The 24,849-nt window shown below is 48.0% G+C and overlaps 2 protein-coding genes and 1 long non-coding RNA gene across 5 annotated transcripts in view; 2 read left to right on the top strand and 1 right to left on the bottom strand.

Annotated features, from left to right (window-relative positions):
* The window catches only part of ATP5MC2 (ATP synthase membrane subunit c locus 2), a 494,192-nt gene that overhangs the window by 196,187 nt on the left and 273,156 nt on the right, over window positions 1-24,849 (top strand). The gene's annotated exons all lie outside the window — the stretch shown is intronic.
* Window positions 3,097-10,779, bottom strand: HOXC13 (homeobox C13). Its single transcript, XM_001107932.5, has 2 exons — window positions 10,047-10,779; window positions 3,097-4,636 (listed from the first exon to the last, which is right to left on the bottom strand). The coding sequence occupies exons 1-2, from the start codon at window positions 10,777-10,779 to the stop codon at window positions 4,380-4,382; spliced, it is 990 nt and encodes a 329-aa protein (XP_001107932.1). The 3' UTR covers window positions 3,097-4,379.
* Window positions 10,046-14,303, top strand: LOC107000883 (uncharacterized). Its single transcript, XR_001448038.2, has 3 exons — window positions 10,046-10,218; window positions 12,280-12,472; window positions 13,268-14,303. It is a non-coding gene; the product is annotated as an uncharacterized LOC107000883 (long non-coding RNA).

The following is a 24,849-nucleotide window of genomic DNA, read 5'->3' as shown; positions in this document are numbered from 1 at the left end:
CTGGCTCCCCAGGGCCCCTCAATTCTCCACCAGTGCAGGTCTAGATACACATCTGCCTGAACCACTCTTGGAATTTTCTTGGGGGTGGGCTCCAGTACCACCCAGGACAGATCCAGGCAGATCCTAGGGTGGGGAGTTCTCTTTTGAACAGATGGAGCCACTGAAGGGGCTGCCTGCCACAAGGACCCCACCTCCAATGGGAGGGCTGTTTGGAGAGATAGCGGCTGCCCCAAGGGCCTGTCCCTGCCTTGCACCCACACTGGCCTGCTGTCCCCACACTGCTGACCCAGCCGCCTGTGGATCAACCCCAGAAACAGATGGTCTCAGGAGCAGACAGTCATGGAGGCATCTGCGGAAAGAACTGCTGTCCTTGTTCTCTCAGGTGGGTTCGGGCTGTGGGACTGCTAGCTGAAAGGCCCATTCTACTGGGCCTCTGTCTGGAGACTTAGATGTAAGTGGGGAAGGGTTTTTCCCCCAAGCTCAGCAAAGGATCTCTTGAAGCCCTCTCTGGCAGCCCCGGGGAGTGACCACCAGATGGAGAGTCCTGTGAGGCCCTAGGCTGCCTGAGCCTCCCAGCTCCGGCCTAGGGAGATAGGGGGAGTGGGGAGTGCTATCAGATTACGAGAAAGATAGCAGGAGTCTCAGTCCCTCTGTGTGTCTGTGTTTCCACACAGTGGTTTCACCAGCTCTTCAGATCACCCTGTATCCCCGGTACCCTCATATTTTCCTTCACACCTAGTTTTACTTTTAACACAAACACTAGGAGACTGGCCTTGGAGAGAAAGACACATTAGAGACATGACTAAGAGATGAACTATCTCATTGAGTCCTCAAAGACAATGCTAATTCTTGGGAGAAGGAAAGGTGAGAGATAAGCACAATCAGAGTTGTGTTGAAGAAAAAAATCCTTATTCAGGGAAAGAATAGTACATTTCACAACTGTGCCTCCCCAAAACACATACTCACACACACTCACACAATGTTTGCTTACTCTTATGGGAAAGTCATCTCCAAATAAATCCAGGCATGATACTCCTCCAAAGTAAATCTGGGTATATTTAATGCACCGCACGAGGGCTCACAGGCACTCAGGAACTGTAATCCTTGTTAGACTTACCAGTGTCCCAATGCACCAGTAGTGTGCCTGCACAGGCTTTCCTCTTTTTTTTTCTCTTCCTCCTCTTCCTCCTCTCTTCTTCCTCTTCTCCTCCTCCTCCTCTCTTCTTCCTCCTCTTCTTCCTCCTTCTCCTTCTTCTTCTTCCGAGACAGAGTCTCACTCTGTCACCCAGGCTGGCGTGCAATGGTGAGATCTCAGCTCACTGCAGCCTCCACCGTCCCGCCCCCCACCAGGGTTCAAAAGATCCTCCCACCTCAGACTTCACAGACATGCACCACCATGCCAGACAAAGTTTTTCTGTTTTTGGTAGAGACAGGGTTTCACCATGTTTTCCATGCTAGTCTCAAACTCCTGAGCTCAAGCAATCCACCCGCCTCAGCCTCCCAAAGTGTTGGGATTACAGGCATGAGCCATTGTGCCTGGCTCCTCTTCTTTTTTTACATTATTCCCTTCTAGAGCCTTAGGGTGGTTCCCTCAGTATGGGATGACTACCTCATATGATTATAAATGGGTTTGTGTGGAGAAGCAGAGGGATTCCTCAGAGAACTCTAGACTTCTCTTTAATCAGAATCCCCAATTTCCAGTTTGCCTACAGCTGTGCTTGGGACTACCCAAAGCAGTCAGGAAGGGTGGGGTCATAGTAAGAGAGCCCCAGGCCTCTTGTCTACTCAGTTTCTTTTTCTGACCAAACACACACACTCAGTCTCCAATTCCTTTCATCTCAGGGGAAACCCAGGGATTTTGGGAGAGAGGTTGGGATGGTGGGTGGGGAGATAAAGGAGAGATGGAATTAAGAATGAACCTTATTCCTGGAAATTCTCCCTCAAATCTCCACTGCCCAGCGTGTGGCTCTCTAGTAGTTAATCCAGAGTTGAGACCCAGAAGCACTGGCAGCCACGTCAGTAGCAGAACCTCCACAGAGGGCAAATTCTTCAGGTTCTTTGTCTCTCAGCCTCCGTGTGCGTGTGTGTGCGCGCGCAAAATGTGCATGTGTTTAACCCCCAGGAATATTTATTTAAATGAAATTGTTAAAGCTTCAGCCCCATCAGACAAAGGGAGAATGGAGAACTCTGATTTCCAACCTGACATCTCCAGTGTTTCTGCGTCTCAGGAGAGGAAAAATATTACATATAAATAAAAATTGCTGCAGTAAAGATTTAATCTGAGATAACATTGTTTTAGGCTATATTGCTTTTAAAAAGTCTCTTAACCTGACAACTTAATGATCTCATTAACTCTGCCAGATAGGGAGATAGGCACTGACGCGACCAGGAAAACAAATTAGTGGCAGCATCTACATAGGCTCCTCATTGCCTCGAAGACTGGGGTTCCCAGGAATGTGGAGAGTAAAAGTGGGATTGGTTTGGCAAACTGGGGGCCAAAGGGGTCCTAGCAGCTCAGCCTCTCTGCATAGGTTAAGTGGGGGGAAGAAAATAGTGCAGCCAGGAAAAGCTGAGCTTGAAGGTGCCCTTCCAGGCTGTGCTGACCCCAACCCAGCCCCAACTCCAGTCCTGAACTGGCTGAATGTATCTGGGGCCCTCTGGGGGCCATAGGGCACCAGGAGCCTAAGGTTAGTTCCCTGCTGCCGCCGGCCACCACCATGTTTACCTCACCCACTTCCCAGCTGGGATGCCACTTTCTCAGTACCCAGAAACAGATCTGAGCCCCAATTATTAAAGTGACCATCAATGTATTTTTGTTACTCACCTGCTTCCAGGCCTTTCAGTCACCAATTACATCTTTCCTTCCTCAACATACACTCAACTAAGTTGGGCATCAGGATGGGAAGTTTTCTCCTATATAGACGGTATAGATAACTCAAAAACTTAAGTGGAGCAAAACAAGGGTTTGGAATCCACCCAGCTGGGAATGACGTCTATACTCCGCCCCCTGATCATTCTGGCAGAATCAGGGCATAGTAGACTGTCCTGAAGAGGCAGTGAACAGAAGACACTTCAGAAAGAGTCTAAGCAATAAAATCAAGGCAAAAAAAGATATTTTATTTTAAAAACATGTTTGTGGGGTTTTTTTTTCCTTTTTGCATTCAGTACATCGTCATTCAGACATCACAATACTATATACAGATACACAACATTTAAAAAAAAGCCTATTTCTGATGAACATTTCAAAAGAACACTGTTTTGTAATGCACCAGTGGGAAGGGAAGAGGCAAGGGACCCCCACAGCACCAAGGTGGTCTTTGAGGAGGGAACTGTTAGGCAGCATCTACATTTAGCTCATTTAGCTAATTGAGGGCTAGATTTTCTTGCCTCCTGAACTAGATCCTCTAGCTTTCCTCTGGAAATCAGTAAAAGTGAAAGTGTGAGGAGTCCCTCCGGAGCTAGTGCCTTGATGGAAAGGTGACTGGAAAGGGACTTTGTTGAGGAACCCATTCTCCATCCTCTTGGAAGAGATGTTTATCCTTAGAAAAAAAGTTCTGCTTCTCTGTGCCTGGCCTAATCCCCAACCTTACCACCTAGAGAGAGAAAGAGAGAGGAGAGAGAAGCCCTATTTAGCAGCGTGGCTGGAGTCTTTGTCCTCCTTGGATTTCCACATGTTGACTGAGAGAGCAGAACAGGGGAGGCAGTGGGGCAAAGGCAGCCCCCACCTGGCCCCAAGAAATGCAGTTTCTTGGTTGGGATGGAGCATAGGGGCTGCGTTGATTCCAGGGAACCATCCATACTCCAATCACGCTGCCAGATCCCTAATAATTATCATGAATGTTAACACGACTTTTAAAATATGCACAGAAAATCTTTACTGGGAAATCTTGCCTAAGGAGTGCGAGAGGGACAGCGAAGGAAAGTATGAGCTGGACAGATCCTGCGCCAAAGCTGCGCCCTTAGGGAGGGTCCTCTACTAGCCTGGTGATAGGATGAGGAAAGAATTGGGGCCATTCGGGATTCCCCAACCCTGCTTTGGTTGGAATGACTGGGCTCTGCACTGCCACTGGACTTTCTGGCAAGGTGAGCACAAGGAGGAGTAGAGGTCGACAGCCTTCCTCCCACGGCCCACCCGGGACCTATTTCCAAAGCTGTTGAAGCCGGGTGAGTCCCATCTGGATGGGGGTAGAGGCTGCGGATGGGATAGGGAGTTGGGGATGGCCCACCGCCGCCATGGAGCCTCTCTGCCTCCGGGCGGCGCGGTTCTTCTCTCTCGTTAACATTAAATACTCTTCTGCACCCGCGCAGCATCTTTCCGTGGGTTCGGTTATGGTACAAAGCGGTGACATAAATAGACGGGGCGAGCAGCGGGTGGGTGGTCAGGTGGAGTGGAGATGAGGCGCTTTCGATTTGCTGACCACCTTCTTCTCTTTGACCCGCCGGTTCTGGAACCAGATGGTTACCTGGCGCTCAGAGAGGTTCGTGGTGGCGGAGATGCGCCGGCGCTTCTCTTTGGTGATGAACTTGCTAGCCGCGTATTCCTTCTCTAGCTCCTTCAGCTGCACCTTAGTGTAGGGCACACGTTTCTTGCGCCCACGCCGGTAGCTGCTCACCTCCGGCTGCAGGGGAACCACATCTGCGGGGAGATAAGGCAAGCGAGAAGAAGTGAGGCACGCGGCTGGACTGGCCTAGAGGACCGGAGGCTGCCTAGGCACAGAGTTCTGGCAGGGGCTCAACGGGGCCAGAGGATTGCTCCGCATAATGAAATCCCAAATGCTTTTCATTTCTGTTATTTTAGCAAGACCACAACTATGGTGAGGCCATTGGGCTCAAGGTTTAAGGGAGGGGGCGCCAAAAATTCAGTAATCAAGACGATATTTTAATGCAACGTTTACAAAAGCAAAACGAATACAAAAACATCCATGATGAACACAGTATCAATTAAAAAAATAAACATGGGTTCAGTATTACTGATTTTCTCTTTTGTTTCAGGCCCCAATATGGCTCTGCACAGCACTCGATATTAGGATCCTTGTACGCTTAGAAGGGGCCCTCCAAGTTCCAGCCTGGCCTGCCATGCTTGCAGAATTTCAGATACTCAGAAAAAGCCCTCCTTCCTGAGTTAGATCGTTTGGGTGCTTATTAGTTTATATTCTGCCCCGTTGTCAGAGGAAGACATTCTGCTATATGTTTCAGGGAGGGCACGGCAGGCAGGGGGTCAGCTTCAGTGGGCCCAGATCACCAGATGGGTCTTCATGCCTTTGGACAGTGGCCCTATGTTAGGGATGTGAGGCACAGATAGAAGATAAGTGTCCAGGTGAAGCCAGCCTGCTTGGAGGTCCACGCTCTAGGAATTGGGGTCCAATGTTGTGAACCACCTAACAACACCCAAGGTGGGGGGTCCTGAACCTGAGATATAGGGAATCAGGTGTCGCTGGAAGTAGGGGGTCCACACCACAGTCCCACCAAAACAGGGGTTGTTCCAACCCCCTTCCCTCTCCATTCCTTCATGGCTGAAGGAAACTGTCTACATCCCATGCACCAACCATAATCCTAAACCCTAGATACCTGTCATCCAAACCAATACCACCAGTTCTGTTTCTTTAGGCTCTGAGAATTTCGCAGAAACTAAAACCAATATATATCATTTCTAACTCCATTTTCTACTCCACCCTCATCCCTGTCAATAAAGGTCACAGCAACACTTTCAAGGCGAAGTGGGGAACTAGAGAGATTATCTGGATAGCTCAGTCCTCAATTTTTTCCATGTAATTATTAGACTTTAGGTGAAAGCTAATGAGGAGGGCTGAATATTTGGGGTTTCCCCTTCATTCTTACTGCCTTTTGAAACTATAGACACAGCCCAGAGGGAAGACACAAAGTTCTTTCTGAAATGTTTGTTTCCATCCCACCCTCACAAAACACTTTCCCTGTACCCATTCCCATTGGGTCTGCTTTCTCTCAGGGACTCTTATCTATACACAGTGGGAAGAGTAGTGTCACAGTGATACACAGGAGAAAATAAAATGCTCAGGAAGAAAATGGGAGACAGGGGATCCAATGGCCTTTTTTGACTGTCTTCTGGTGACAATTTCTCAGGAAAACTGTTGGACCTGGCATTTTTCTCTGCCTCTGTGTGAATAAACCATGATTAAAAAAAAAAATCTTAAAAACAAAATAACTTTATTTAAACAGTATGGATCCTTTAGGTTAAAAAGGATTTGTTTTTGAACAAGACCTTTTGTCTTTAAATCTCTCAGTTCTCAAATTTGTTTTACTCTTAGGGATGTAACCATGATTTGGGAAATTGATGATTTGTTGACAAGAATAAAATGAAGAGGGTAAGTAGTGATACTAGGAGTTTGTTGCTTTTGTTGTTCTTATTGTTGTTTTTAATCCTCAGAACATTTTTTCAGGCTTATTTTGTTAAACTCATTTTACAAGATCAGGAATCTGAGGCTCAGAGTGGGTAAAATAACCTAAGTGGCAGAACCAGATTTTAAAGGCAGACTTTCTGACTCTTAGAATGATACAGTAAGTTTTAAAATGGAAATAGGCCAGCTGATACAATCCAGCTTTAAAACACCTCCTTTTCCCTGGAGAAGAATAAAGTAGGGTAAAGGTGGGTTTTTGTTTCTGAATTAGCCAAATAATTGTCCCTAATTTTTTACTTTACTTTCTTTAAACTCTTACAATTACCTACCCAATTTTGGTTTCCTAAACTCTAGCTCTAAATTTCCAATGGGATTTAATCAACCCTAAAAAAAAATCAGTTTAAAAAGTAGACAACTGGTTTAAACTGGTGATTTTTCTCTATAGGATGCCAAGAATTGATTTAGCCAATTTGTCCTGGATCAGACCAACTGCAGGTTGCTTTGGCCTCCTGGGGAAATAACTCCAGTTTTGCCATCTCAAAGAAGCCCCCTTTCTTTGTCTGCTGCCTTATCTGGAAAGGAAGTGGTAGGTAGAGATGAAGAAACATCCGGTAGCTTAGACTTGGAGATGTGCATACACTGCCTAAAGTGAGTGGGGGCTTAGTTACTAGTCTTACAATCACCCCTTCCCTAGTATCCATCCAGATCACATACACAAATGACTTCATGCCTGGAAACCGAATAGACACCTTTGAGGAGTAAATAAAAATCATATCAATGCTCAGCCATGGCTTTCTTTTTGGGCTTGGGGGCTCCTCTGTTTAGCTCCCCACAGCCCAGCCACTCTTGACCACCCGCCCCCCACGAGCAAGCTCTGGGCTCTGAAGAGTGCCTTGTCCAGCTAGAAATCCAGCTTGCTACTCTTCCCAACCCAAATCCAAAGGCTTGTCAGTAAGGACCTCTAGTATGGCCCAAAGAGCCCACTGTTTCTTTCTCCCTCTTTCTGTCTCCTGAACCCCATCTCTCTTTTTCTCCCTTTCTGATTCCCTCCTGGAATTTCTGCCTCTCTCTCCTCTCAAAAAAAAAAAAAACAAAAAAAAACCAAAAACAAAACAAAACAAAACAAAAAAACCAAAAACAAAAAAAAAGTCTACACTCACCATAGGGGGAGAGAGAGAAAAAAAAAAAACAAAACAAAACACAAAAACAGAGCAATAAAGCAAGAATCTGTATAATTGGGAGAAGAAAGAAGCCACGACACATCTTGGCCCTAATTATCTGGATCTTGCTGAACAATTGCCTCCATCTCCCAAACCAGCCCAGACTGCCACAGATGAGGTTTCTCAGAGCCAGAGGCACTGTAGAGAGACAGCGGTGTTTATGCCTACATGTTGCCGAACAAACCACAATTGCATAGACAGAGTTATCTTGAAATCTCACTACTTCTAAAAGATCTCTGAGTGGGTAGAAAGATGGAGAGTGTCTGAAGATAATTTCTTATTCATCTGCCTCTTGCCTGTACCTCTGCACTCACTGATACATCAGCCCAATTCTATTTCCACACGGGGATTGTGGGAGCACATAGCTGCTGAGGCATGCTAGGTTTTATATCCATTTCCATGCCATAATTTGCAAGTGTATTAAATCTCAATTGGGCTATACTTTTTTATTTCAAAGTTATTTTTCTCTAGGAGGCTGTGATCAAAAAAGTATTTATTTTTAGTGGAGATTGTTTTTTGTTTGTTTTGTTTTTTTTTTTCCTGGGAATCTTTGAGATGTTTATTTTGCTCAAAGATATTTCTCAGCTTTTCTCCAATCCTTCACCCCTACTCCACACCACATTCATACATAGAACAGCCCCTTCTCTTCTACCTCTTCACTCTAAACCCATTGCACATTGCTATGGGCCTGTGCCCCCACCCACACAGTGGGTTTGGTGGGCACCTGCTACCTTACCCCTTAGCCCCTTGGCATAGCCCATTGGCTTCCCTGCCCCAGGAATTCCTGCTGGACCCCAATCTCCTAAGAAGCTTTGTGTTTTGGCGAGACAGAGAATTAAAGGGCCATCTCTCTAAAATACATTGCTGTATTATGAACATGTGAATTGCCTATCTTCTAGAAATGTATTATGGTATATTTCATATTAGGTAGTTAATAAAAGAAATCATATTATATAAAAATATTATAGCCAATACAGGGTAGGTGATGCATAATACCATGTACTAAAATTGTACCATCCTTAATTCTGGCAATCAGAAGTCACGGTGCCTAGTGCAGGTCATACCCTGGTATTGAGTTGTATTATACTAAGTAATTTCGTAATATTCACAAGAATGTTATCTGCTGCACTCTCTAATATCATTCGGTTTTTTTTTTTTTTTTAAACCACCTACCTCCGCTTCCAATTCCGGATGCAGAGGAATTTCAGGCCCACCCTTACGAGGTCTTTGGGTCTATGCTTTCCAAGGAAAACATCCCTGAGCTTGGCATGTGGAACTGGTCGGGGAGCTGGGCACTGTCGGGAGACATCTGTGGCTGCCCTGGGCCCCCAGCCCCCAAAGACCTCTGTAGGTATCAGAAGGGAGAACGCTCTCCCACTGAGCTCTTCTTACAGGGAGAACAGACTCAAATACTGGACTCCCTAGACTGGAATCCTGATTTCTCAGCACAGGGCAGGATCCAAAGTTCTTGGTGTGGTTTTGGGAAACCTGGGACTGGTCTTGTAAGGAGAGCGGCCGGATTTGCAGGATCCTTTCTCTCTTCAACTGGAGACCGAACAAGAGGGGAATGAATTCTCCCTTCCCGTACTTAGCCAGACAAGACCAAGGGGTCCCCAGCCTGGGCCTGGACCCCAGAAGCCCCTGAACAGGTCTTCCTCTCCCATTTCTCATCCCCACGCCCTTCTTTCTGTGTTTGGGGCACCAATAACTAACTCTCTTTCTCGACCACATATGGGGGAGTTGGCAGTGGAAATGTCTATAAATTTGAGCTCAATATACCAGAGAGGCAAGGAAAACTTTACATTGCTGGGGAGGGATTCGAGCCTCCTCTCCACTCCCTCTCCAGAGATTTTGGATCTTCTGTTCCCTCAACAATCAGGAAATTCGTGGCCAGATTTTTAAATATGCCAAGAAAGGAAAAAAAGAAATTCCACATTTCTGTAGACCCCAGCAAATTAGTCCCCTATTTAAAAAATACTGTCTAGTGCCTGAACGATCCTGCAAATTCTGTCAAAGAAAGTGGGGGTTCTTATTCTCCCCCCTCCCCACTTATTCGGTGGGTTGGGGGTTTTGTCCTGGATTCCAAGGCACTATAGGCCCACCCTGCCCCCATCCCTGGCCGGAAGCGGGTTTAGGGGCCAAGAGCCCGGCGGGAGGCTGCGGCCGGCGAGTGGAGGCGGAGGCGAGCCACCGAACGGAGCAGAGCCGGCGGCCCGGCGTTCGGGCGCCTGTGATTGCTTCATTCTCCGCCGGGCAGCTACAGAAAACGTGTCGGAGCAGATTTCTTCCCCGGCGCATTCCTCAGTGTAGCTCGCCCGGCCGGCTCCATAGGCAGCCCAGCCGAGCGGGCGCGCCGGGGCCAGACGGCGGGGGTGGCTGGGGCGCGGAGCCCCGGGGCAGGCAGGGCGGGGAGGGGTCCTCGGCGGCGGCGGCGCTCGGGTCCCTTCCTTACCTGGGAAGGGAGACTTCCAGAGGTGGGCGGACTGCGACTGCTCCTTGGAGCAGTACACCTGACTGTCCCAGCCATTGGAGAGAGCCCAGTGCTGATAGCCTTCGACGGGGATGAGAGCGTCGTGACGCGGCTCCGGGTGCCCGCTGATCCCGGGCACCACCGACACGTCCAGGTAGCCGGGCATCGCCTGGTAGGAGCTGGCAAAGCTGGGGTAGAAGGCGAACTCCTTGGCCCTGGAGGACAGGTCGTCACCCGGCAGGGCGCCCGACGGCTCCGGGTATTTATCGCCCGGGTGGTAGGCGCAAGGCTTCTGCTGCAGGTTCACGTTGTGCGACAGGCGGCAGCCGTAGTAGCTGCCCCCGAAGGGGTAGCCGTAGCCCAGGGTGGCGCTGGACGAGGTGGGGGGCGCGGGCGGCGGGGCACACTGGCGCGCCGCCTCCGGGGCAGGGATGTCCGTATAGACGGCGCCCTGAGGGGCGCCCAGGGGAGCCGGCGGGCGGCCCAGCACCGGGTGCGGAAGCAGGTCGCGGCAGTGGCTGGCTGGGCAGCTGCTGCCCAGACCATCCATGCTAGGGGCTTTGCCGGGGCTCGCTCCGCTGCAGCCGCCCCCCGCTCCGCCCGCGCCGCCGCCTCCTCCGCCGCCGCCGCCGCTGCCGCTCTCCACCGCGCTGTCCTCATAGACGTACATAAGGCTCTCCGGCCAGCGTGGATGTAGGAGCAGCGAAGTCGTCATGACATGATCTGCTGGAGCTTTTTAAAAACTCCACTTGCCAGAGGCAGCGAGCAAGGGAGACACCTCGCTCCTTTTTCCCCTCCCCCATCCCTCCCCTCTTTTCTCTCCACCCCTCCCCTCCTCCTAGTGCGTCCACATCCCTCCCTCCATTCCCTCTACGCATGCGGAGAGACTTCATTAAGAAATCCGCCGGTTCCCGCCCTCCACCTCTCAGCACCCCTCCCGCGCCCATGTGACACTCTCTGCGCACGTGATGCCCGGGTCAGGTCTCCTGGGGTTCCCGCCCCTCTAGGTGGGGCGGGGCGAAAAGAAAAAGGTCTCTGCTGATTGGATCTCAGTTGGGCCAAAGGAGGCGGGAGCTGGGAGATTTAAAGGGACAGGGAGCCGCCCCCTGGCCGGCCCCAGGGAGGGGGTGGGGGAGGCTGAATTTGGCCGACGCAAAGAGGGCTGTAACTGGGCGCCTCCGCCTAGGCATAGAATGTGCATGGGGGAGACAGACCCCTATCCCCAAACCGATCACTGTGACTGCCCAAGTCTCTGGATTGGGGCTTGAAGCTAACGGTGGGGAAGAAACCAGATTGTAAAGAATAATAAATGAAGATAATAGAAAACAGGCAGGAGCGCTCCAGCCCTGGCAGCTCCACTCCGCTCGCGGCTGGAAAGAACCCGATGCCGCGTAGTGAGCCTTTGATGCCGGGATTGTGTTTCCATTTCCTACTTGCAGCCACTTTCCCCAGAACCCCAGATGTCTGAAAAGGACACTCTCCTTTACCTCGCTGGATTTTTCTCAAGCGGAGAGGGGTGTGACAACCCCCAAATACAGAATTCATCACCTGGGGCAGGGGATTGTGAAGCAATGGAATAGACTCAGCAATAAATGGAGAAAGAATAAAACGAGGGAAATAAAAACAATAGAATAGACTGATATTTCAATATGCAACAGAAAAAAAATCTCAGAGTGAGGTTTTTTAAAGAAATGCGGGTGGTGGGGGCGCAATATTCAGCCTGGGAAAGCTAAAAGCCCTGGATGCGAAGGAGAGAGCGCTCTCTTCTATAGCTATACAAAAGAGAACGTGGAAAATGGGGGAGATTCAGTGCTACCCCTTTCGAGGGACCTCTCTGGCGCCACTCTGGGGACCCTGCAGAACCCACCTCTGCCCTCAGGAGTCTGGTCCCCAGTTTGAATACCCTCACTGGACCTCCCACGGCTTTCTTAGGTCACCCTCTTTTAGTGCGGAATAGTTTCATGATCTAAAACTGCCCCCTACTTCAAAGAAAAAATTAACACCAACTTACTGATTCTTCAAAAGCTCTCCCTTCTTTCCTCCCAATCTCCCAACTTGTCAGGAGCCTCAATAGAGTCACCCCTTTCTGAGGGAGTATCTCCGTGGAATTAAGTTCCCTTTCAGCAGAGGACCTCCCTGAGAAATAGTAATGAAGAGAGAAAAATAAGAGGGGAAAGGGGCTGCAGCGTTTCCTTCTTTCCTGCCTCTGCCACAGGTTTTAAATGCTGAGTGCTCGTGTGTAGCCAGCGCACAGGCCATGGCCACACAGTAGCGCCTCGCTCAGCCAGACCTACTGCACCCCTCAAATGGAAAGCAAATGGACAGGTCTGCAGAGACCCCTTCGGGCCACCTCCCTCCTCTTTGTGGGGAGAAGGTGGTGTTTGACGGTTGACAGCACCCGGACATCGGTGAATTAGGATAGTAATTCTTATCCGCGTGATCTTGAGCCAGAAGAGTCAGCTCAGAGTTCGGAAAGCAGGCTGCGGGCTGGGCTGGCGGTAGAAGGAAAAATACAACAGAAAGACGGTTGAGACATAAGGAGACCAGCTCAAGTGTGTATTGAGGGCAATGACGGAGGGGCGAGGAGAGATGAGCCCAGTGGAAGATAGGGTCTTGACGGGAGCCGGCTCTGCTAGGAAACTGCTTATCCTGCTGCTGGAGTCCAAGGTCAAGGTAAAACGAGGAGAGCAAACAGGGCCTGGCCAAGTCTAGACTGGGTCGTGTGACCTTGGCCCCCTTGCTTAAGGCCTGGCTGGTGGGGGTGGGTGGGTAGGGAGGCCTGTCTTTTTCCAGCCGCGGGTAGTAAAGATGGAACCCAGATCCCGGCCTCCCCTTCTGCGAAGTGCTGCGCCCAGGTGGAAGAACTGGGGCGCTGTGGACAGGGTTCTGCGGGACTGCCAGGAGAAACAAAGGGCCTGAAATGCCCATCCCATTCTTGGGGCTCCCTACCTGGTCAGGCCCAAAGCCGGACCCGTTTTCCGTGGGCCAGAACTCAAAGACACATCTCCAGCCTTTGGGAGGAGGAACCAGAATGGCGGGAGTAGGAACCAGAACGGCGTGAAGGATCTGGGTGCAGGGTGGCCAAGCAATAAATAAAATTAATAGTATGGTCTTTTCCAGGTTTATATAAGGGCATTAACTATTCCTATTGCAATGAGATATAGATTTAATTAACCTAGCAACTTTACAATTCCATTTATTAGGAGCACTATGCGGCCAAAATGTAGTGGCGAGAAGAAAGAAAGGGAACCATAGTCCTCTTCCTCAAGAAGACCAGCCGAAGTTGTAGGCCTCCAAAGCGACTTGGAGGAGTAGGAAGGCTGGAGGGGAAAGTTTGGGCTAAGGGCAGTAAAGGCGACTGGGGAAGTCCGCGTGCTCTGAACAATTCCCTCTTCTTTCGCTTGGTTCCCCAAGACCTTTCGTGCCTGCGAACGCAGTCACCAAGTCTGGGGCGCCGGGATCGGGGAGGGAGGCGCCGAAGAAAGAGCTTGCAGGAGGGCGGTGGAAAGTAAAGCCTTGTTGGTTAATTAACTTTAAGCCTGGGGTGGTTTCTCTCCCCTCCCCCGAAAAAAAATGTGGATCTCGCTGAGACACAAATAAAATCAAATTAAACACTCCAGGAGAATATGCACCACTAGAAACGTAGTAATTACATCTCCAAGGCGATCTCGCCCTAGAAAGCCTTTCTAGGGCCTGGCGCTGAAACCCTCAGCTGCAGTGCTCACCCGGGCTCGTCCCGCTGGCCTTCCGGGATTAGGCGGTGAGGTTTGACTGTGGATGAAGTTTAGAGAAAATCCAGCTGCTGGTATGCGGAAAAAGACGGAGCATTTAATTATACGGAAGGAAAATGGAAAACAGCTCCTCAGCCTCGTCGGGAAGCCCCGGCTCTGCTCCCGGCTGCTTTTTCAAAGGGACTTCTACATCGCGGAGCGACAGGAGCCACTCTGCCCTCAGCTACCGCCCATGCACCGAGCTCTCGGCTAAGTTCGACTCTGAAATGTTTTCTTTTAAATGCTGCAACACAAAAAGGAGATATTTAATGTGCCTTTTCGCGGGAAGCGTGTGTGTGTGTGCGCGCGCGCGTGCGTGCGTGCCTGTGGGTTTAGGGATGGGTGCAGGCTGCCTGCACTGTTTCAGCACACGGCCTTGTGGACACAGCCCAAATGTGTTCCTAAAGATAACCAGCTCTCTGCTTAAATCCTCTGTATGCAAATAAAAGTCTCTGCTTGTCTGTCTGTATACACTTTTAATTGACATGGTTTTCCTACTCTACTTACAAAGACACCCCCCAGGAAAATATAGAAAAATGAAGAAGCAGATGTCTGTGTCTTTCTGAAGTTGAGGGGTGGAATTCACGCCCCACTGTATCTAAGACGAAGTCAGAGGTGTAACTTAGCAACATTTGCAAGCGGAGGGTGCAAGCCTGATGCACACATTTGAGGGCTGGGTGTAGCTTCAGTGCTAGACTAGGGAGAAGGATGAAAGAAATGGCGTTGCTGTGTCCCTGATTCAATGCCCAGATTTTCTCCTCTGAAAATTAGGTATCAGATTATTTCTCTCCCTTTTCTCTGTTTCCTCCATATGGTGGTGGGGGGGGAGCTTAAAGCTCTGAAGCTCCTGCTCTCCCCACCCGCTTTTTATGGGAGAAATTCCAGTTTTAAAAAAGGAGAGGGTGGGTTGAGGCTGTAGGAGAACAAAGAGCCTCACCACCATGGGGTCTGGATTCTGGCCCAGACTTGGGGCCTTATAGGGCAGGCAAAGGATTTGGGGGCCCTTTCCTGTCCAAGGTTCAGGTTGCCGATGGAGGAGGAGATTTGTGGAGGACAGAGGAGGACAGGGCCTGGGCTAGCCAAGAAAGGGATATTTGAGAGAGGCCACTTATAGGTAGGGATTGGGGGTTCCGAAAGGGCATATGAGAGGGTATACCCTTGAGGGTGTGTCTGTGTGGAAGACCCTCCCACATGCTTGGAAAAAATTCCAGATGGGCTGCAGAGGGTGATGCTGGTAGAGAACGAAAGAAAACTGGCTGATCCTGGAGTTCCCTGGACCTGTCCAATCCCCTCCCTTCCTTTTTCCGTTCCTTCCACTTCTCTGGGCTCCTGGAGGTCCCTTCATCCCTCTGGAACCTGCTCTACTTTGATCTCTCCACTCCCACAGCCCAGCCTCTGAGAAGGGCCACTAGGCCTCTTCTACTAGCTTGGGAACTCACCTCCTGGACGGCGGCTGCTATCCTGACATCTTCCATCTTTAGTGTTCTCCCTCCCTAGGCCCCCAGCTTGAGGGAAGATGGGACCAGGGTAGCTGAGGCATCACTTTGTTCCTTGTTTCAGAGTTTTCAGCTCTTAAATCAAAACTTGCCTTCCTCCAGGCCCCACTTATTTCCCTGTGGTAGATATCAGGGAAATCCATTCCTCTCTGCTGCCTAGTTAGGACTTGCAGTGCAGGCTGAGGTTTGGGGTCACCTCGAAGACCTTTTCCTCTTTGGCTCTGCAGGGATCCATACAGGGGTCCAAGTTTAGGCCATCACAAATCTTCTCCTGGATTCTCCTCTAGCATGCCCCCAGCTGCAGACTCTGCTTCGTGGTGCACTGGGTTTGGTCGGGGGAAATCAAGTGGCCCCTTCCATGGAGAACTGTCAGGAAGCCTCCTCCAGTGGCCTCTGGAGTCCTTAACCCCAGTCCTCTTTCTTTCACAGCTTCCCCGCCCTCCTACCCCTGTCAAGCTCATCACAGAGCCCCTTCTCCAACCCTCCTCATCTCCTCCTTCCTTAGCCCTTTTCTAGCCCTCACCCCACCCACCCCCTTTTCTTTTTGGGCAGTATCTCAGACTGTCACTTGGCCCCCTCCCTACTCTTACCCTTCATTGACAAAAGAAGTTCAGGGAATAAACACAGAGTTAAGAAATTAACAAAGTATCTCTTCCCGCCTTCTGGCTTCACCACAGCTCCTACCCCCACCCTGTCCTCTACTGGGGGAAAAGGCCCCCTGTGCCCTTCCCCTCCCCCTAAACACCCTTCCCCTTTTAGGAAGCCCTTCAGAAACAGACAAATAAAATCTCTCCCGGTTTTAGGGCCTGTCTGAGAGGGAAGTCCAAGTTCATTTTCAAGTTAGACAAGAGAGCTGAGGGGGGATGGGAAAGAGGTGGAAGAGTATTTGCTGGGGGCTGAATTTGGCTTCCTCGTAGAGACCTAACAAAAGCCCCTTTTGGTCAGAAAGCCAACAAACCGAATGCCTGGAAAAGGTATTTATCACTTTCGATCATTTCCTTCATCTTTTAAAGTTTAGATTTGAGGCTCCTAGAAGGGAGGCAGACCAGCCAATCTTTTTTTCCTTCTTTTAAAAGATTTCCAGTTACTTTAAAAGCAGATATGGAAAATAACATTTTTTTAGGGCAGGGAGGGGATGGGCCTCAATACAGCATTCTTCTGGGTCAAAATGCACTGGTTAACCTGTCCCAAAGAATGACCAAATACAAAAGACATAGCTGAAGGGCCGAGCATTTCACCTCTAATGAGGTGAGGGGCCTCCTTAGTCCCACCGTGGTGTGGGAACTGGAATTTGGTGGGATCCTAAACGGGAGATGATAGAAGGAATATATATATATTTCATCACAGGGAAGAGGAAAAATTATATCCTAAGTGGATCACAGCCTAGTTCTCTCCATGACCAGACACCTCAGCAGTTGCAGCAGAAGTACATTCTAATATGAAAATCACTGAGCAGAACACAAGAAATTAAAGGACTTTCAGAAGATGCCTCATCAAAAGAAAGAAAATTTAACCCCTCCACTTCCAAAAGAGAGGGAAGAGAGACCCAAGGCTCTACTAAAGGGGGAAAGAAACAACTTCTTGCTAAAATGACTAACCTTGACTGGGATCTATGGAACAAAAAGGTAGAAGGGAGCTTGTATATTTGGGTATCTGGGACATGATTCTCACTGGTAGTAATTAATTAAGTCATCCTAAACATATATAGTTTGGTACAGTTTTAGTGACTGGAGGGAAACTATCACTCTAATATCCTTGGGGTTGGGGACTGTTAAACTTTACCTCCCTCACTACCCTCCTCCCTCTCATCCAAATTTCCCCCTCTTCAGGGAGTATTTAGAGGCACATTTTAAATCTTAGCTGTGGTGTTGCCTTGTACATGCAGCAAAGCTGATGAAATCTAAGGAACTAGAAAGGAGAATGGGGACATCCATTTTTCCTTTTCCCAAACATTGGATTTATGCATTCACCTGCATAGTCAGAAAAAAATTAACTCAGATCAGAAGAAATATCTTTCAAGGCAAAGAGACCATCCCAGACACCTTGAATTTCATAGTCTTTAGCATTTCTGGGGAACATGATTGTTAAGTCCTGGTTTTTGGACAGTGCACATGCTGGGGAACATGTGTTGCAACAAGTATGCATTGTGCTTGTGTAGTATGGAGACAGACATTTGCGGGTGTTGTAACAGGGGTGCTGGTTGGGGCAGGCTGATGAGGTGGACATGAAAAGGAAGGAAACATGGTGAGACTGTGAGCTTGGGAAAGACCCAACTGCTCTATTCAAAGGCAGTCATCTCTCCTTAGGCTTAGCCACTACAAGCAAATAGATGGGAAAGAAGAACATCCCCAAGTTTGCAGAGATGCATTTCTTAAAGCCCCAAAAGAGAGGACCTTGTGCAACTCTTCTCCTACTCTGAGGCCTTGGGAGAATAGTCTGCTATAGCCTGTATTTGTGATTTAAAGCACTTGTAGCTCTCTTTTCAGTGCTTGGCTTATTAATGAATTTCCCTCCAAAGGAGAAATACAGATTTATTCCTTTCATCTATTATAGACTTATTTCTAGACAAGAAAGTATGTAATATATATTTTGGTTGGTGTTAAGGTAACTTCAGATAAATATTAACATAAGAAATGTGTCCTCAGATACCCATATCCATATAATTAGGATTACCTTATTATCCATATAATAATCTGAAACATTTTAAAAAATAATGTTTTCTTTCAATATGACAACATAGTTAAGTTTAATTAAAAAGTTTAAAGGCTTTAATTGTTTATATGCCTACGCTGAGATGGTGGGAGGCTTGACCGACTTATAATTCCGTGGGTAAACACGTGTATTAGTATAGAGGCTTTGTTAATGTATTTCCATTCACGTTGTTTTCTAATGCAGTCAGCCATTAAACGGCAATAGTATTTAAGTATATGTAAGTGCAGAGATGCTTTTTAAAGTTATATTTTTAATAGATAATAAAAACACCATGTCTAAGAGAATTAAAACACCATGTCTTTGCTGTTGCTCCCAGACAATTCTCTGGGAAAATTTTTCCCTTAGGCATCATTTAGCGGTATTGTGCTCCTGAAACCAACTTGCCATCTCGCCGAACTTGGCAGGACGCTGGCGTTGGCTCTGTTCTTTCAGCGCGATTTTCTTCCATGGATTTTGGGATTCGGGTCGCTTCCAGAGCCTGGATGGTGATTCCGCTTAGCCTGAGGAGTCACCGCCGCCTGGCTCCGCCAGGAACTTGGCGCCAGCATCTAACTCCTTCTCTTCCTTTTCCTGTGGCTTTCTCCCAACGCAGAGAGTTTCTTAGTTTATTTTAATATGCTGGTTTAAAAATTTTGCATATAATAATTGTTTAGTATTTTATTTCACTAACCCAGACCAAGCTTCTTGGCGAAAGCTGCTTCCCCACAAGACAATAAATGGCCGACCCGAGCGGCAGGATAAGTGCCCACACTAGGAAGCGCCCGCTCCACTGCCCGGCGCTAGAGCAGGTCCAGTGAGGCAGGCATAGTCACATACGCAATCCTGATTGATGCCCTGTGTGCACGTTATGTGCACCTATTGCCGAGCACACAGGTGGGTACATTTATTAGTGGGGTAGGAGAGAAGTAAGCTCCTGGAGAGCTCTGAGTGTGTGGGTAGACAGCGGACCCACCCTAGGGCCTGGGCATTCATGAGCGTGCTTGTGTGAACAGACACGGAAGGTCGGGAGCTAGGTCCCTGTGCCTCCAGAGAGACACATCCTGACTGCCAATTTCTCTTAGCAACATCCTCTGCCAAGACCAAGAATCAGCCTTTCCTCTCTTCTCCCCTCACAGGTCCCTGTGGAAAGGGGTCCTCCCAAATGGGGAAACAAACGAAGAAAAAGACTATTTTCTGTTGTTTATGCCCAGTTTTGGGGTAGGGAAGTGGTTAAAAGATAATCATACACCTATAAAGATTTGCCAAAGAAGGTTGAGTGAATCTCGGGCTCAAAAAGAAATGTGGGGAAGCAGGAGGTGGTGGGCAAGGGCTCGGAACCAAAGAGGGATAAACCATGATAATAGACTTCTGAAAAGCTGGTTAATCTTAGCTGGAATAATGGCAAAGGAAGAAAGCAAATTATTCAGCTATCAGGAATCTTACTATTACTTTTGATGTTGCTGTGTATTTGTTGTCATTTGCTGAATATAATACATGTGAAATGGCATGGTTATGTCTTATACAGAAGCCTACAATGACAATATGCATTTACAGTTGGTCATGTTTCAAATCTGCTTCTAAACTTGGTGCACTGGGGTCTACAAATTTTCTATTTTAAGTCTTATCTTTAAACTGCTTTGTACTTTAAGTAGTAGGGGCAAGATCATAAACAGTGGTGAATTTTTCCTTCCAAATATTACCAGTAAGAAAAGCAGATTCACTACCTTTCAAAGTTTAGCCTCACCGTCACCCTTGAAAAAAGTTTCCCAAATGTGGTTAATCTTGGGAAGAAGAAAGCCCAATCAACCCTCTCCCCCTCGAACATGACTGCTCCTTGATTCTTGATGACTTGATCCTTCAAGGTGTCTAGCTCTCTGAGTTCAGCCTTTAGGGAAGTGAGTTATTTGCAAGGTCCAGAAACATGCACTGTAGTCTCCTGGCTTCTCCGGGCTCACTCCATAGGCTGTGAAGCCAACAGGGGATCTCAGATGCTCTGCCCAGTATGCCTGGAAGACAAATCTGAATTTGCAGTTTCAAGCCAAGTTTTCACCTGAAGGCTACGTGGGTGATGCCCCAACTATGCTTTGCAAGTGCATATTCAGTTTAAAAACTATGTGGAGAAGTCTGGTCCTACATAGCTATGATCATCTTGGAAAAAAACAAAAACAAACAAACAAACAAACAAAATGGAGCCCAAATATTCTTTCTGCTAAGAAATAAAATTCTTCATAGACACAAGTAGAAACCCTTGTTTGTTCTCTCTTCTCTCTCTCTCTCTCATACACACACACACACATATATATACACATACACACACGTATATACATTTTGGTGACTTGATCTAACTCTATACGTTTTATTACAACAGATACAATATCCTTCAGGAAATAATGCCCAGGAAGGCGACTCTGTCTTTCTATACCAGGAAAAATGCACAGAAGACCCATTTCACCATCTTAGAGCGCTGTTCTCTATTAGATTTTCCTTGTTTCTCTCTCTTTTTACTGTCCAGGGGTGATGAGTCTCCACAAACAATCAGAATTCGTGTTTTCCTGAATTATTCAAATAATCGAAAGGTGAGTGATGGGAGGAGGACTTATCTGAGTTGTTCGATAATTAAGCTTTCAGGATTTTTATTTTTATTTATTTATTTTTTTAATTTTAGAATGCAAGATTAGCGTTTTTCCTTATTCCAAACCTCAGGGAGAACCTTGAGGTTGTGAACCCGCCTCACACAGTGGAGCCTGGAGAATGGGGACCATGCTATTTGAACAGGGAACATATTTGTAATAACTTCAAAATCTACCTTGGTTAAAAATACCTACGACCATCCCCACCCCCCGCACCTCCCTCTCCTCCATTTCTTCAACCTTTACTTGGTAACTTCAGCATCAACTATCAAAAGCTGTGGGGGAGAGTACTCTTTCTCCAGGTCGAAAAGGCACCTCTCCTTGCACTCCCTGACCTAGCCAGCTCTAACGTGCAGGCTTATTCTGGGGGAGCTTCAGAGGAAAAGCCGGGAATGGGGGTCTTAATCTCGCTCTAGATCTTTACTTGCAGAGAGATGAATTACATTGTTTAATTTTCTTCTCTACCTGGGCCATTCAAAGAGCTTAGGAATATTATCTTGTCTATTTCCCCGGAGTCTTCATATTCTGCCCCTGCAAACTGACGACCTCCTCCAGCAGAAATCAGGCAGAGGAATGGCAGGAGCGGCGTGGGTGAGTTCTTGGCGGAGGACTTCTCTTCTCCTTCCCACCCCACAGCTGCGTACGCTGGACTGGCGCTTGGGGGCTCCCGACTTGGAGGGGTGTGGGCCGTGGTATTCAGGGCTTTTTCTCCATCCCGCCCTGCAGGGATCTGGAGTCCGGTGCCCTGCAGGGATCTGGAGTCCAGTGCCTCCAGGGAACCTTTCCTAGGCTTCAGGCGGCGGGGAGAGCATGCCAGTCCGGGAGGCAGCCCCAGAGGCTTTGCACAGTCCATAGACGGAAGTCCCCACGCTCCCAGCCTGGGACGGGGCGACCCTTATTTTCTCAACTTGAACCAAACGAAATCTTCAGCAGTCACGAACCTCAGCTCGCAGACCGGGTGGCGCCTGTCTGTCCACGTCTTTGTTTTTTTGAAGGAGATACATTTAAAGGAAAAAAAAAATCAATCCGAGAGAAACTTACATTTTCAAACACTCAGAGCGGAACTTGTAGGTGTTGGCGCCTCACTGGGGCCAGGCATCCGCCCAGCGCTCCCCGCCTTCTCCAGGAGTTGGGTCCCGCACCAAAGTCTACTCGAAGCCGCGGCAAGTCACTTTCCGCCAGTCGCCCTCCCGAGAACCTACCACCCCCAAAAGCCATTTTTCAAGAGGAGCAGGCCCCTTCTCCAGGCTTCTCCGGAGGCCGAAGCGGCGGGCGGGCGGGCGGGCGGTGGCGAGGGGACGCAGCCCAGCCAACTAAGCCAGCTCGTTTCCCGCCACTGGTGCGCATCTCGGGTCCCCCATCTTCGAAGCCCTCGGACCTGGCTTTCGTGCAGACTGGAGAGAAGGAACGGCGAGAGTGAACTGAGGGATTACTGACTCCCGCAGCCTCCAAAGACCGCACTTTGCATCGTTGTAACGCTCAGAGCTGCACACGCCAAAGGCGATTATGGGGGTCCTTCTCCATCATGGCATTGGAACGACAGGGCAGAAATTTCAACTTAAGTGTCTACACTGAAGGGTTATGTCTTCTCCAAGTCCTTTTCATTTACTTAGGAAGCCTTGGTTGTATTCTGCTTTGGAATTTGAGGGACCTTCCCCTCTCTTCTGTTTTGTTTTTCCAGCATGTGGTCCAGCTGGTCTCAAGAAATGGGGCAGGGGAAGGGTGCATAAAATAAAACTCCAGTGAAACTAGAAGAACAGAAAAATGCTCACTGCACACAGACATGGATAAAGTAGTGAGTGTGACTGTAGAACGGTACCTCTGGGGGAGAATGGAGATGCCCTTTTATTTTAAATAGCGACCTAGAGGCCAGGAATATAGTTAACAGGGGGAATTGTGTTGCCGGAATCTTTGCTTTCCTTGATGGGTCCTGCAAAGCTCTTCGCTCCCCACCCCAGTGAGAATCCAAGGGTGGCGGGTGTTTTATTATTATTATTATTATAAATAGTCAAACTCTTCTTGTAATGACCTCATCCCTGCCAGATGTGTCTTCTGATCTCATCAGAATGCGGCACTTTAAAAAATTGAATCCAGTTTTGGAATTAATAAGATGTAAAATATGTTTATTTTATTTGGGGTTGAAGGGCCAGGCAATTCTTCTGCCTTCATGGATTTTACTGGCTTCTGTGTCCAGTGGCACATTTTACTGGATTGTTTTCGGTAGCAAGGATTTTTTAGGGTCGTGTTTACTTCCAGGCTCTCTGAGACCTAGGAGTTTCAGGTGCATATTCATTACACAAGAGATGAGAAGTTCCACCAGGGGAAGGAACAAATCTGCGAGTAGGTCTCAGTAGTAAAGCTACAGGAGCCTTCCTTAGCTTTAAGAGGCAACTGAGCATGGCTACCTTTGCTCTGGTTTTTCACAGAAGTCCTTTTCTCTCCCAGTCCCTTTTATCCCCGCCATCCATCAACCTGCACCATTCGGAGAAAAGTCCCTTTGGGGAATGATGACCTTCCTTTTGGAGAAAGAAGTACTCTCATAAGGTTGCTGCCTATGATGGTTGAACCTCTGGTACCCCATGAGGATCTTCTGTGTCCAAATTTGCCACTGGACACAGAAGCCAGTAAAATTTCAACCATTATAAAGATATAGCAACTGCTCCCTCCAAATCCTGGGACCACAGCTGGACTACACCCCCAGTTTTTTTTTGCAGTTTCATATGGCTGTGTGACTTAGTTCTAATTAATGGAACGCATGTGCCATTTCCTGACCAAAGCTGTTAACAAGTGGATGTGTTCCCATCCTCCTCCGTGCTCTCTGTCCTCTTCCTCTGTGAGGGTGCCCACCATGGTGCCCTAGGGAATAGATTAGACACTCGATAGGAAGAACCTGGATCCCTGAAGCACATGGAGAGGGCAGCCACCCATGGGCAAGAATCATCTGCCTAGGACTTTACCTGAGGGAGGAATAAGTTTCTATTGTGTTTAAGTGACTGTATGTTTTGTGGTTTATTTACTGTCATATCCCAGTCCATCCTTTACTAACACATCCTCTTTAAAAGGCAAAAAGCAATTTCATTTTTGTATTCTATCACCCTTTATCAATGTCAATGGATGTTAGCTAACACTTCTTCGCTCTTGGACTAAAACTCCAGGGGGCCCTAAGACTGTTCTGCCTGCTCTTTGGTAATAGACAATCCTATAACAACTTCAAGTCACATACACAATTTCAAATCTTAGGGAGAATGTCCAGTGCAATGGAGCTTCAAGATTCTGAGCTCAGTTTAATGTAATATTTTCTTCCTTCCCTCGCTCAGGGTTGCTTTAGCCTAGATGTATGTAGAAGGAAACAGGGGTAATTTTTGCTTTTTTATTTTTTAACCTTGTGTTTCTCTTCTTCCCCCCCACGCTTATCTGTTGTTTCAGACTCACTAGGGTTTCAAGGGATGAAGAGAGTGAAGGATTGGCTCAAACAGTTTTCTAGTTGTTTGAGTTGTAGAGATAAACCAACTAGATCAGGGCTACTATAGTGGAAACTGCATAGCACCAAATAAAGCAGAGTTTTGGCAACTCACTGCCAAAACCATAGATTTTCTGAATTATTCAGTTTGATATATTTCCAGATCTAAGTAAAGAACCATGATTTGTTTCACTAGACTGTATGGTAATAGCTCCAGTTGGTCCCTTGGAAAAACGGCTGACACAAAAGCATTTTTTCCAGAGGTGATGAGAATACATTCTTTTGCATTGGTTCACCCAAATTTGTCCCTCCTAGACCCTGGATATGTAGGCTAGACTCAGTCGCAGGAGATGAGGAAATGAGTTCCTGCTTTTATGACCCCTGCCAACACCAAGAACTGGGCAGCCTCATTCTTGCAGTTTTGTTTTGCATTCTGCTTATTCTCTTATGGAAATCACAGCAGCTGCCTTATAGTTAGGCTGCCTGGCAGACTCTCTGGCACTTTTGAGACATTGGCATCTCTCTTTATAATAAGTGCCAAGCCACGCAGGCCAGCGTTGGGTCACCAGGTGGGGAGAAAGCCTGTCAGATATAGCATGCCAAGTGAAAAAAAGAAGTGTTAATGATGTAGTTAACTTTGTCTAGGGACACTGCTTGACTACAATATTTTAGGACTGTCTACATGCTGACAAAGGAAAACTTCAGTCCTTCATTGGATTATTTCCAAATATCCAAATA

The sequence above is a fragment of the Macaca mulatta genome, chromosome 11, assembly GCF_049350105.2.
Source record: "Macaca mulatta isolate MMU2019108-1 chromosome 11, T2T-MMU8v2.0, whole genome shotgun sequence".
NCBI lineage: Eukaryota > Metazoa > Chordata > Mammalia > Primates > Cercopithecidae > Macaca > Macaca mulatta.
This window is presented reverse-complemented; position numbering and strand designations above follow the sequence as displayed.